Below are 13,133 nucleotides of genomic sequence, written 5' to 3' on the forward strand. Positions count from 1 at the left end.
TTTTTTTTTTTTTTTTTGCTTATTTTTAAAAAACCCTTTCAAGGGATTTCGCTATTGTCCTGAGATGCTTGAATGTGGGGTATTTCCTTCCTGTATATAAAACACCCAGACCCTCAGATTGCTGTTTTATCTCCTTTAATGGTAATTCCAGAAGGGACTTTGAGAGTGTTCTGGTCCAGCTCATTTCAGACTGTTATGTGCCTACAGATACTCTGTGGGAATATCTTTAAAACACAGATTCTGATTCGGTAGGTCTAGGGCGGGCCTGAGAATTCTACATTCCTATCAAACGTCCAGATGATAATAGCGCTGCTGGTCTGTGGACCAAATGTAATGGTGAGAGTTTGGGGCCGAGAAGAAGAGGACTCAAAATGTAGCTCAATGACCCGCACTGATGTACATATTAGAATATTAGAATTCTCAGACTTCTCTGACCTAGAGACCCCAGACCTGCATTTTAAGATCCCAGGTGATTGGTTCACTAATTAAAGTTTCAGAAACACTACTCTAGATGACCTTAGCCTTAGGTAGGATTCTAAGTAAACCATCTCAAGGTTCTGGCATCACAGATGTGAGATTAAGTAATGCAAAAACAAACAAATAAGTCTCTGTCTTTAGGAAGGAAAATGAGAAGAGATGAGACATTTGCTTTGTTTCTTATGCAATTGTTTAATTGAATCTCATTGGAATAATGCACACAAGAAATCCAAATGATGAAGCAATTTATAAAGTGAAAAATGAAAGTCTTACAGCACCAATTCTGGTCTCTGGGGCCATCACTATGAGGAATCCATGAACAGTTTAGTTCATGCCTTTTCAGACATTTTTCCTAGGATTAAACAATTAGATTCATACACAGTATCCTTTATGATAAAAACCTCTGGTCTTTTTATCTGGTAACAAGGGAAAGAAACTTCAAATGTAAAAGTGTAAAGAGACTGAGAGTGAACTTGAGGGACAAGAGAATGGCCTTTAATCACCGTCCAACGTCCCCTCTCTCCCCTCGCAGATCTGATCGACCGAGCCTTCAGCAGATTCCGACACAAAGAGGTGGTCCATCTATCCAGACTGAGGAATGGGTTGAACGTGCTGGAGCTGTGGCATGGGGTCACCTACGCGTTTAAGGACCTGTCCCTGTGCTGTGTAGCACAGTTCCTGCAGTACTTCCTGGAGAAGAGGAAGAAACACATCACCGTGGTTGTAGGTGTGCATCATGGCCGTGTGCCCTGGAGCCCTACAGTGCCCCAGCTTGCCAGGGTCCACCCACAGGATGCCCTCCACTGATGTCTCTCGGGGAGTGTGTTATTGGTTCTTCCAGAGCAGGATTCTTTTTCTTAAACTGAAGTATGGTTGATTTACAGTACTCTGTGTGTGTGTGTACAGCACAGTGATTCAGTTATACATTAACTATCTATCTATCTATCTATTCTTTTTCAGATTCTTTTCCCTCATAGGTTATTACAAAATACTGAGGACAGTTCCCTGGGCTCTACAGTAGGTCCTTGTTGGTTATCTATTTTATGTATAATAATGTGTATATGGTAATCCCAACCTCCTAATTTATAGAGCACGGTTCTTAAACTTTTCTTGTGCCACAGACCCTTTTGACAGTCCGGTGGAGGCTGTGCAACCTTCTTAGAATAATATTTTAAATACATAAAATACACAGAAGATATGGCGCCAAGCTCACAGATGCCCTGATTTCTATCCGTGGATCCCTTGGAGGTTCAAGGACCCCAGATTAAGTACTGGGTTCCTACCCTCCAGGATATTGCCTCACTTGGCGACAGTGCTTTAGGGGCCATTGCTTTCCTTCTCCATCTCCCTCGTCCTAAAGAGGAGGGTTCCTCCTTCTTCCCATCCAGGAACTTCTGGGGACACAGGGAGTGCTGCTATCGAGAGTGTTCAGGGGGCAGAGAACGTGGACATCATTGTTCTGCTGCCCAAAGGTCGCTGCACAAAGATTCAGGAGCTCCAGATGACGACAGTGCTGAGAGAGAATGTCCACGTGTTTGGAGGTGAGTGCCGGGACAGAGGCTCCGGGGACAGCATGGCTTTGCCTCGAGTGGTCTGTTTTGGGAGCCTAGAAAACTAGTCAATTGACTAGCTGACCATCCTTCCTCCTCCCCTTTCTCTCTCCTTCCCTTCCTTCATCAGTCATATTTAGAGGTTGGTGTATGCCTTGGCTTAGCTCTGAGCAGGCTCGTGGCTACACGGTTTCAGAAACTACTGGAGGTGACAGGTGCATAGACCAATACTGTCAGTACCACCGAGGAAGTGCGAGTTGAAAACCATACCCCATAGAATGCCACTTCCCTGCACGTTCACCCTGCTGGTGCCATATCTACAGGCAGCTACCCAGAGTCATAGCCTGAGCCAACTGACTTGGGTTCTGTCCCAGGGCACTGAAGTTCAGATGGCAAAAACATGTTTAATAATTATTTTTAAGAGAATGTGCTATTGCATGTTGGCAGCTCATGCCCTCCCTCGCAGTGTTGAATCAACTAAGCTATGCACTTGGTTAGCAGGTCTAAGTATTTAAAATAAGAAGCTACTCAGTGGGACCCATCGCTAGTGACCCCCCCTTCCTGAGCCACATCACGAATCGTAGCGTTTGTGTTTGCAGAGAGGCAAAAAGCCATCTCCTTAATGTCTGGCCATCTGTTCTGAGTGCGTTTAATCATTACGGAGTTCAAGAGTGTAGGAAGGCGGGATGGGTTTGAGTGGAGCCATACTTTTTATTTCTACCTCTGACACCCTACTACACCCCAGGTAGCCCCAAGGAAGGGGTTGGAATATGAGCAGTAGGGGTCTTGGTGAGGTTTTGTGCACTGTGGCCTTGGGCAAGCTGTCCAGGTGGCCTGGCTTGGTTTGGTCACTCACCTGGCAGGACAGCAAATGTGGTGGCAGAAAACCTTCCTTCTATAACTGGCCTGGCCTCCTGTTATAATCCCATAGATGATGTTTTTATATAACACCAATTTTGTCAAGGACCAAAAGAACATTGAGAACGAACCTTACCCATGGGAGTAGGTATGAATATTCTTTGTCTATTTGTTCAAGAGCAAACAAAAAGCCCCTGCTACTCTTTTCTTTAGCAAGCACATACGCATTCCACTGAAAAGTTGATGGTTTAGCTGAGGCGGGCGTTGGCAAAAATCTTACACGCTAGCCTTAGTAATGAATTACCCATATCTGGCTGCATTTTCCTGCAGTCATGGCAAGATTTTAATGTACAAGGTTCAGGTTCCTGAGTGTCCCTGTTACACCCTAAGCACCAAAATTGCTATTTATCAATCTAGGACTGTCTTTACCTAGAATCAAAGCAGAGAAGAGCTTTTTGTACCTCTAATCTGCACCTATGCCCTTCCCTCCTTGTACACAGATGTTGGAAGGCTTTGACCTAAGGGCATGTGTAGAAGCACCGTTCCTGACCATGGGCTGGAGAATGGTACACATTTGAAAAATAGTGGCAGGGACTTCCCTGGTGGTCCAGTGGTTAAGACTCCGCGCTTGCAGCACAGGTGGCGTGGGTTCGACCCTGGCTGTGGAACTAAGATCCCGCATGCTGTGTGGCATGGCCAAAAAATTTTAAAAAGAAGAAAGAAAAGAAAAATAGTGGCAGACACGTGGATGGTGATGAGCACAGTATGTCATAAATGTGCTATTGCCTGAGGCAAAGGGCATTTCTGTTTCATACGTGTTCTGCGCTTCAAGAAAATAAGGCAGGAACCTTTAAAGGAATTAGTTTTTGTTTCTAAAACAGGACTGTTCAAATTCTTCCCTTCCTTTCTGGAATCTTCTGATTTGGTTTCCAGGAGGACGTGTGTTAGTTCGGGAGCTAACGGTGGGCATGTGTTTTCTGTTGGGCTGGTGAGCTCAGGGAGTAGAGATGGGCCACCTGGATTGTTGTGTGTTGGACACTAATGTTTTCTAAAGTCATGCATTTCCATATACATTGTATACTTGGTTCTTCTTAAGCACAGGATAATCAGCAAGGGCTAGTTATATATTACTTGGGATGTTTTTGGTTGGAAGTAACAGAAAATCTAACTCAGACTGGCTTGAACAGGGATACTTTTCAGCTCACGTCCCTGGAAGTCTAGAGGTGGGATAGGCTCCCGACTGGCTGGTTCACTGGAGCCAGGTTCTCTGCTCCATCTTCCATTCAGCCTCATTCCTCTTGTGGCATATGATGGTTACTGAAGGTAACCACGTCTCTCTTCCTGTGGCTCTCTCTTAAAAACAGTGAATCTTTTCCTAGCACCCCAGCAAATATCCCCCCTGTACATGGATCTGGAGTCAGTCCTGCAGCCTCATTACTGCTACACGATGAAGGGTGGAATGAATAATAACCTCAGTGCCGGCCTTCCCTGGTGGCGCAGTGGTTAAGAATCCGCCTGCCGGTGCAGGGGACACGGGTTCGAGCCCTGGTCCCGGAAGATCCCACATGCCGTGGAGCAACTAAGCCCGTGCGCCACAACTACTGAGCCCACATGCCACAAGCCCGTGCACCTACAGCCCGTGCTCCGCAACAAGAGAAGCCACCGTGATGAGAAGCCCGCGCGCCGCAACGAAGAGTAGCCCCCGCTCGCCGCAACTAGAGAAAGCCCTCGTGCAGCAACAAAGACCCAACTCCGCCATAAATAAACAAATAAACAAATTTATTTTTTAAAAAAATAAATAACCTCGGTGCCTACTCTGGCATTTCCCCTGATAATCTTCCCCCGCTGTCTTCCAAGCTTGGACCCAGTGGAGAAACAGACCCAGGTTTCAGATGAGAGAACAATATTGGCTTGATTGCTGGTTAGGCTGGGTTGAGGGGTGCAACTTGGACTAGGGACCCATGTGGGAAGAGCGACTCTTTCCCTCCAGCCCCTGATGGAGGCCGGTGAAGTAAAGCCCAGCCTCTCACCATCTCACAATCTGATAAACCATCCCCAGAGCCCGGGGAAGTGGGCATGGAATACGAAGAGGAATTCTCCCCCTAATATCCCAGAAAGCTGACATTTTCTTTCGTTTTAGATAATGGTAGAAACATTGGAAATGTGACCCCAAGGATATGAGACGTGGTTTGAGTGAAGGTCCCAGCAGGATGGTCTCAGCCTAGGAGTACATGCTGACCTTATGGGCACGTGCTGGCCCCCCGGGAGTTCTTCATGATAACTCCCTCTCCTCTCTCCTCTGACAGTGGAGGGGAACAGCGATGAGCTGGACGAGCCCATCAAGGCCGTGTTTGCCGACGTGGCCTTTGTCAAGGAACACAGTCTGATGAGTCTGAATTCCATCAACTGGTCCCGGGTCCTCGTGCAGATGGCCCACCATTTCTTCGCTTATTTCCGGTGTGCACCAACCTTAGACTTGCACCCACCGCCCCCCGTGGAGGTGGTTGTGCCATCGGGGGGTGCCGGTAGCCTCGCAGGTAAGGAGACCCCTGGGCGGAAATGGGCTTTCCAGAAAAACACCTGTGGTCCCCGTCCTCCCAGCTGCACTTTGGTTGAGGATAAAGGTTGGGTCCTAAGTGATGGGAAATGACACACAAGAAGCTTCCAGAAAACTTGCCCCAACTCCCTGGGGGTGACATCCTGGCCTCTTGCCACAGGGGAAGGAGGATGGGTTAACCCCGAGGTGCTCCGGCTGCCTGATCTGATGTGTTTGCTCAGCAGAACGTGGGGAGACCATGTCAAGGTTCAGCCGCTGGCCCGGCTGGCAGTGCCCTCTGCCAGGAGCGTGGACTTTCCTCCCAGCTCCAGCCAGCTGCCCGCTCTGAAGATAAGGGCTCGCCTGGCACCGTGTGATGTGCAAAAAGTCCTGGACTTAGGCTTCTGTGCCAGTTCTGTCCTTTACTAGCTAAACGTCTTGTCTCTTAGATTCAGCTCCTCAGCTATCAAAGATTGGAACACTTATCATATCTCTCAGGATGACCACGGAGCAGAAATAAGATTCTTTATGCGTGTCTGTGAACTTTATGAGGGTCAAGAGCTATAGAGCTATGTGGCATTCAAATCATTTCCTATAATAATACTTAACATTTATCAAGCACTGACTATGCATCAGGTACTGCTCTAAATGCTTCTCTCGTATTAACTCCTTAAATCCTCACGTGCGCCTGTGAGGGGGACGATACTGTTATTTCCATTTTATAATGGAGGAAGCTGAGGCACAGAGAAGTTGGCCTCCTGATTGGCATGACTTTTTTTCTGATGGTTCTGTTAGTGGCATCGCTTCTGATGGGCGTCCAGGACAGCTTAGGTGAGACCATGAAAGTATCTTAGCGGTCAGGAGTCTTCCTGACTTCAGCTAGCACAGGGATGGAAAGAACGGCAGGCTGGCTGTTAGACCAGGATGGCTCAGCCTTCTTCCCCATCCATGGCTGCCCATTTGCATCACCCTCCAGGGAGTGATGCCACCTGCGCACGTCCCAGTATCCGCCACAGTGCCTGGCACAAAAGCAATGTTTGCAGAGGGGACTCCGATCTAGCCCTGCTCCATCAGGAACTAGCTGCTTGACCTTAAGCCCCTGGACCCCTTGAGCCTCCGTCGCTCCTCTGTCATACAAGGATATCGTGATGTTTACTGAGGATCATGTGAAATAAGACTGTGAATGTGCTTTGCAAAATTAAGAGTGAGGTTGGGTGGTGTGGTTATCCTTAACTCCTTTTACCTACTCATCAGAGATAAGCCATTCATGGCAGTAGGAACCTTCCCCCAAACTACGTTGCCTTTCTGGGCTTTCCGTCTTTCAGGGTGAGGAATTCCTTGTTTGTTCCATGCCAATAGACACCGCTATTGGGGTAGACTGAGGCTGCTGCTCTGTGCCCTCTCAGTCCCTTTCCAGGGGACGCAGTCTGAGGGCGCTGGTTCTAGGAGACTGAGTCAGGGGACTCAGCATGTGCTCTAGACTTAGACAGACCTAGTTCAAATCCTTAGTCTGCCACTTAGCAGGCTTTGGATGGGTCATTTCAACTTCTCAGAACATCCATTTTCTCTTCTGCAAATGGTGGCAAGCATGCTTGGGGGCAGGGTTTGGCACGGGAACAGTGTCAGGGCACAGTCACCTTCTCCTACTCTTTCCTTCTTTTTTTTTGGTAAGAGCTTCATTGCTCTATGATTCACGTATCGTACAATTCACCCACTTAAAGTATATAACTTAATAGTTTTTAACATACACAGATTTGTGTGGCCATCACCAGTTTTAGAACATTTTCCTCACCCTAAAAGGAAGTCCTGTTCCTCTAGCAGTCATCCCCCATTTCCCCTCATCCCTCCCAGCTTTAGGCAGCCACTAATCTATTTCGTCTCTATAGATTTTCCTATTCTGGACATTTTATATAAATAGAATCATCCAATATCTGACCTTCCATCACTTAGTGTAATGTTTTCAAGGCTCATCTATGTTGTAGCATGTTTCAGTACTTTATTCCTTTTTACGGCTGAATACTGTTCTGTTGTATAGCTATACCACATTGTGTTTATGCATTTATCAGTTAATGCACATTTGGATTGTTTCCATCTTTTAGTCGTTATGAATAATGCTGCTAGGAACATTTGTGCTTAGGACCTGCTTTCAGTTGAGTATATATAAACTAGGAATGGATTTCTGGGTCATATTGGAACTCTGTGCTTAACTTTTTGAGAAACTGCTGGACTGTTTTCTGAAGTGGCTGCACCATTTTACATTCCAGCCAACAGTGTATTGGGGGGGGCGGTTCCAGTTTCTCCACATCCTGACCAAGACTTGTTATTATCTATCAACTTGATTCTAGCCATCCTAGTGGGTATGAAGTGGTATGTCACTGGGGTTTTGGTTTGTGTTTTCCTGATGACTGATGATGTTGAGTATCTTTTCATGTGTTCATTGGCTATTTGTATATCTTCTTTGGAGAAATATGTACTCAAGTCCTTTGCCTGTTTTTTAATTGGGTTATTTTTATTGTTGAGTTGTAAGAAATCTTTATATATTCTGGCTTCAAGTCCTATATCAGATATATGATTTGCAAATAGTTTTTCCTATTCTGTGGGTTGTCTTTTCATTTTCTTGATAGTCTCCTTTGAAGCACAAAAGCTTCCAAAAGCACAAAATCTTCTTAATTTTGATGAAGTCCAATTTATCTACTTTTTTTCTTTTGTTGTTTGTGCTTTTGGTGTTGTGTCTAAGAAACCATTGTTCTCCTCTCTTAAGCTGGGTTCATCGCTCAGAAAATGGGCCTGCCCATCCACCTGGTCGTGGCAGTGAACTACAATGACATCATCCACAGGACCGTCCAGCGGGGAGACTTCTCTCTGTCTGAGGCCGTCAAACCAACCTTGGCATCAGCTATGGACATTCAGGTGGGGCCTGTGAGGCGATGTGCAGGTCTGACCCAGGTGTTGGTTGGGTGGAGGTGGACAAGGGCTGAGGTCAGCGTGACCCTCGGGACCCTGCCTTTCTGCCCAGGTGCCGTACAACATGGAGAGGATCTTCTGGCTGCTATCTGGCTCTGACAGCCAGGTGACAAGAGCCCTCATGGAGCAGTTTGAAAGGACCCGAAGTGTGAGTCTACCCAAGGAATTGCACAGCAAGGTCAGTTACCACCCATACACCATGGAGAAGGGAAAGGGTACAGCCACAAGACCAGACTTGGGGTTTGAAAATGTGTTCAAGGAAAGGGGATGCTTGTTTCTTGAGTACCTACGATGAGCCTGGCACATCTGCAGTCACGTCATGTGGAGTTCTTTGTTGAATGAGGAGAGGCAGTAGAGGTTATTGGTTTAGAGTCAGGTGGGGCTTAACTCCAAGCCAGCTGTGAGACCTTGGACCAGTTTCTTAAATTCCGTGCTTCAATTTCCTCACCTATAAAATGGGGATAAAGAGAATGCCTGCCTCATAGCATTGTTGAATTTTAAGTCAAATAATACCCATGAAGAACCTTGTATACTGCCTGGCAATATAGGGCTTAATATATTAACTGTTGTTTTTATTTATTATTGTTGATTTCCAATAATAACTGGAAGCCACTTTTCCCATCCAGTATGAGCAGAGACCATTGCTCTATTAGCTTTTTTAAAAAAAAAAAAGAAAGAAGGAGAAATTTTATCTCCTCAGATGGGTAGGAGCCTAGGGAGGGATTGCTTTTATTTTAAGGTAACCTGGCAATGAAAACTTATTTAATATAAAAAAGAATTTCATATGTTGAATTTGCTTTTAATTTTCTCTGCCACATTCCCACCAAATCGTCATCCAGACTGTGTATATCTCCAGTGCCTAGGACCTCACTACCTCACATCAGCTCTAATCATTATGAAGTTCTTTATATCAAGCTAGAACCTGTTACTTCTTAGCTTGTGCACTGGTGAGCCATCTGATTCCCATACTTGAAGAGAATCTTCGTTTACCTGCTAAGCCCTCCTTTAGCTGTCCCTTACATGACGTAATTTTCAGTGGTCAATGTCCATCTTAAAGGGCTGTCTCCAGAACTAGATACACCCATACAGACTGGAGTGGAATTTCTGTCTTCTGGAATCTATGCTTCTTTTGATGCAACCTGTCTTAATTAGTTTGGACTGCTATAACAAAGTACCACAGACCGGTGGCTTAGAAACGACACAAATGTACTTCTCACAGTTCTGGAGACTGGAGGACTGAGGTCAGGGTGCCATGGTTGAGTTCTGGTGAGGGCCCTCTTCTGGGTTGCAGTTGGCTGCCTTCTCATACGTGGAAGGAGATTTAGCTAGCCCTCTGACCTCTTCTTATAAAGACGCTAATCCCATTCATGAGGGCTCCACCCTCATGACCTAATTACCTCCCAAAGGCCCCACCTCCAAATACCATCATATTGGGATTAGGGCTTCAACATATAAACTTGGGAGGGACACAAACATTCAGACCATAACACAACCAAAGTTCAACTTATTTAATGGTTTGTATTGACACCCACAATCCTTCTCCTCATGTAAATGAGATGCTCCATGAAGACAGACACCATATCCCCCAATTCTTCATTCTCTCCCCCTCTGTACACGGAAGATATTCCAACTGCTGGAACAGCATTCATTCATTCATTCATTCACTCATTCATATTACATATTGACCATGAGTCAGGAGCTATGCTTGGTGCTGGAGATACAAAGATAAATAAAACACATGCATTGTCTTCTGTGAACCCTAATGGGTCAGGAAGGTATCGAAACAATTTATAATACCCTCTGGTCTCTATTGGTTGCAGTTGAGCATATGCAGGGTTTTGGGCACATTGTAAGCATGCAGTGAATTTTCAGAGAATGATCAAATAAACCATCTACACCAAGGGAGCACTGAGAAGGAAGCCTTCCTCTGTTTAAAGGTAGTGGGGAGTTTTCCTAAAGGAGGTGCCACAAGAGCTGGGTGGGGACTGACGGGAAGCTATTCTCACATCCACAGGAAGGGGGCGTGCCAACAACAAAGCAGCAGGAATGCTTGAGTGCCCTTACCCTGTGTTCTGTCCCGTTGTTGAACAAGACGACATACACTAATTTGCTGATTCATGAGCCAAATTCTAACTAAATGTGTTGACCTGAAACTCAAAGGTATCCTTCCCCTAACTTGAGTGAATCCATTTAAAACTGGGAAACGTGGGAAACCAGATTTTTCTCTGAGCTGAATCTGAGCCATTCAATCTGAACGTTTCATTCGAGTTTCTGGTGCATATCTGGCTATGTTACGTGGCGGGAATTTTCTCCCCTTTTCCCCCACTTCCCCTCAGCCCTGATTCCCACCCCTCTGACCCTGAAACCTGTCAGCTTTCAGAGGCAGTAATTTCTCAGTCAGTGTCAGACGAGGCCATCACCCAGACCATGGGCCGCTGCTGGGAAGAGAACCAGTACTTGCTGTGCCCTCACTCGGCCGTGGCTGTGAGCTACCATTACCAGCAGGTGGACAGGAGGCAGCCCAGGTACAGGTGGTGGGTGCCTGTGTGTCGGGGGGACCCCTTGGCTTTCAGGGGTCCTCCTCTTCCCCAAGCAGGGGAGAGAGGAATGTGAACAAATGGACTTTTTTTTTGGGGGGCTGCCCCTTGCCGCACGCGGGATCTTAGTTCCCTGACCATGGGGATGGAACCCATGCCCGCCTGCAGTGGAAGCACAGAGTCTTAACCACTGGACCGCCAGGGAAGTCCCACAGATGGCTTTTATGAGCATGATGGGTGCTGCGTGGAACTGTGTCTTGAGACTGTGATCCTGGAAGGGGGAGCTGGGCCTCCAACAAGGAGGAGCAATTTGCTTGCAGAGATAAGTTCAAGGGACCAAACATGTCTTTTTCTCTCTCTCTTTCTCTGCACCCTACCTCTCCCCTTCCCCTGTTCCTTCTCCCTCCTGGCCTTCGTTCTGTACCTGTCCCTCTGTCTTCTGTCTTCCGCCCCCTGTTCCCACCTGCCCTGCCTCCGCAGCCCTCCCCGCTGTTGTCTGGCTCCCGCCTCTGCAGCCAAGTTCCCGGAGGCCGTGCTGGCTGCTGGGCTGACCCCGGAGACTCCCGCGGAGATCCTCGCCCTGGAGCACAAGGAGGCGCGCTGTACCCCGATGCGGAAGGGTGACGACTGGACACGGATGCTTCGGGGCCTGATTGAGGACCTGAGCCGGCAGCGGCAGGGGCGCTTCCGGAACACGCCGGCATAGCCAGGCTGGAGCTGGCTTCCTTTAGCCTTCGGACCCTGGGAGGTGTCCCCTCTGAGCTGCCTGGTGCACCTTCTCCCCATGCAGGTGCAGGAGTTTCTCAGGGGGCTGCCCAGCTGGGTCTGGAGCCAGCGGGCTGTGCGCTGTTCCCTGGCTGCTCTGTGCTCTCACCGTGGCTGGCTGGCCATGTTGGGCCTGGTCACCGGGGAGGCGGGGAGGGAGTGGTGGATGATTGCTGGGGGTGCACCCCAGGGCCAGACAGTGCAGGAACATCACTGCTTCCTGTGAAACTTTCAGGGCCTGCAAATGAAAGGTCTGGGGCTCAGGGGCAACCTTGGCTCCAAGATTTTGGACCCCCAGATCCTAAAACCTGTGCAGGTGGGGCCCGCTGCCTCCATTACCACAGGTCTGGCTCTGAGCCTTAGTTTATCTGGTCCCCAGGTCAGATCCAGAGGTCTTGGCCACAGGGCTTCCACCCTGTCAAACGTTGGGAATCCCTGGAATAAAAGTGCAGGTTCAGTGCGATGGTGACTCTGCGTGCCCTGTGGGCAGAGCCCAGTGCCTGTCAGGTGGTGATGGTGGTGTCATGGTGTCCCTCATCCATCTGCTGCTCCAGGTTGCCAGCAGGGCAGGTGGCACAGGAGTTGAGGTTCAGGATCACCAGATCCAGGCCATGTAGGAAAGCAGGGGCCTCAAACTAGGTGAAGTTGCCCTGTTGCTCATGTACCAGGTCCACCATCCTTATTAAACCAAGTCATGATCATAGCAGCGAGAAGCAATGGTCCCTCCTTAAACACTAAATAAAGTCCAAATGCCTACATTTCCACAGGTACCTCCATAATCACACTGCTTCAGAGAAGTCAAGTTGTTCTTTCCACTGAAGACACGACTGACGCTCTCCCCTCTCCATGCCTTTGACCCTACACTTGCCTCTGGGAGACTGTCCTTCTTTGATGAACCCACAAGTCCCATCTCACAGGCTATTTGTCTTGGTTCCTGGTACTTGATTACTGTGTCTTGTTTACTCGTCAGCGCAGCTGGAAATAAGGACTCCTGTTTCCTAGCTCTGGCAGAACTCCAGCTGTAGCTTTCTTAAGCTGTGTATTCCCTTCTGCCCTGTTTTATGGTTATCCACTTGAGACATTATCTTCCTGTCTCTAAGCTCCTTGAAGATAGGAACAATTGTTTAACGCAAGGGCTAAAACTTTTTGGATTTGCCCCTATTGATTAAAAATCTTTTAATATGTTCTCCCAACATATGTGTACTAAATTATGTATAAACTACACAAACCGTGTGCTAAAATAGACATGAAGGAATAATAACAACACGTATATTTATCTTTTCTCCCCATTCTCCAATGGATTGCCTGTGGGCCTGTCTTTGGCAGTCCTGGTTGAACACAGTGCCTGTTACATTCCAGAACCAGCAGGAACCAGGGGCATAGCTCCCCTGTGATTGCACATCTGCCAGATACTGTGCGATGACTCTCAAAGTGTGGTCCCTGGGT

The 13,133-nt window shown here is 47.6% G+C and overlaps 1 protein-coding gene across 1 annotated transcript in view; it reads left to right on the forward strand.

The window, feature by feature from the left end:
• The window catches only part of THNSL2 (threonine synthase like 2), a 22,027-nt gene extending 9,147 nt beyond the window's left edge, over window positions 1-12,880 (forward strand). The window contains exons 5-9 of the mRNA XM_024743642.1: window positions 5,192-5,422; window positions 8,183-8,331; window positions 8,438-8,563; window positions 10,759-10,910; window positions 11,403-12,880. Coding sequence (XP_024599410.1) covers window positions 5,192-5,422; window positions 8,183-8,331; window positions 8,438-8,563; window positions 10,759-10,910; window positions 11,403-11,628 — 884 coding nt within the window. The 3' untranslated portion in view covers window positions 11,629-12,880. The remainder of the gene's footprint in view (window positions 1-5,191; window positions 5,423-8,182; window positions 8,332-8,437; window positions 8,564-10,758; window positions 10,911-11,402) is intronic.
• Window positions 12,881-13,133: the final 253 nt, after the last annotated feature.

This window comes from Neophocaena asiaeorientalis, unplaced genomic scaffold, assembly GCF_003031525.2.
Source record: "Neophocaena asiaeorientalis asiaeorientalis breed wild unplaced genomic scaffold, Neophocaena_asiaeorientalis_V1.1 scaffold114, whole genome shotgun sequence".
Classification (NCBI taxonomy): domain Eukaryota; kingdom Metazoa; phylum Chordata; class Mammalia; order Artiodactyla; family Phocoenidae; genus Neophocaena; species Neophocaena asiaeorientalis.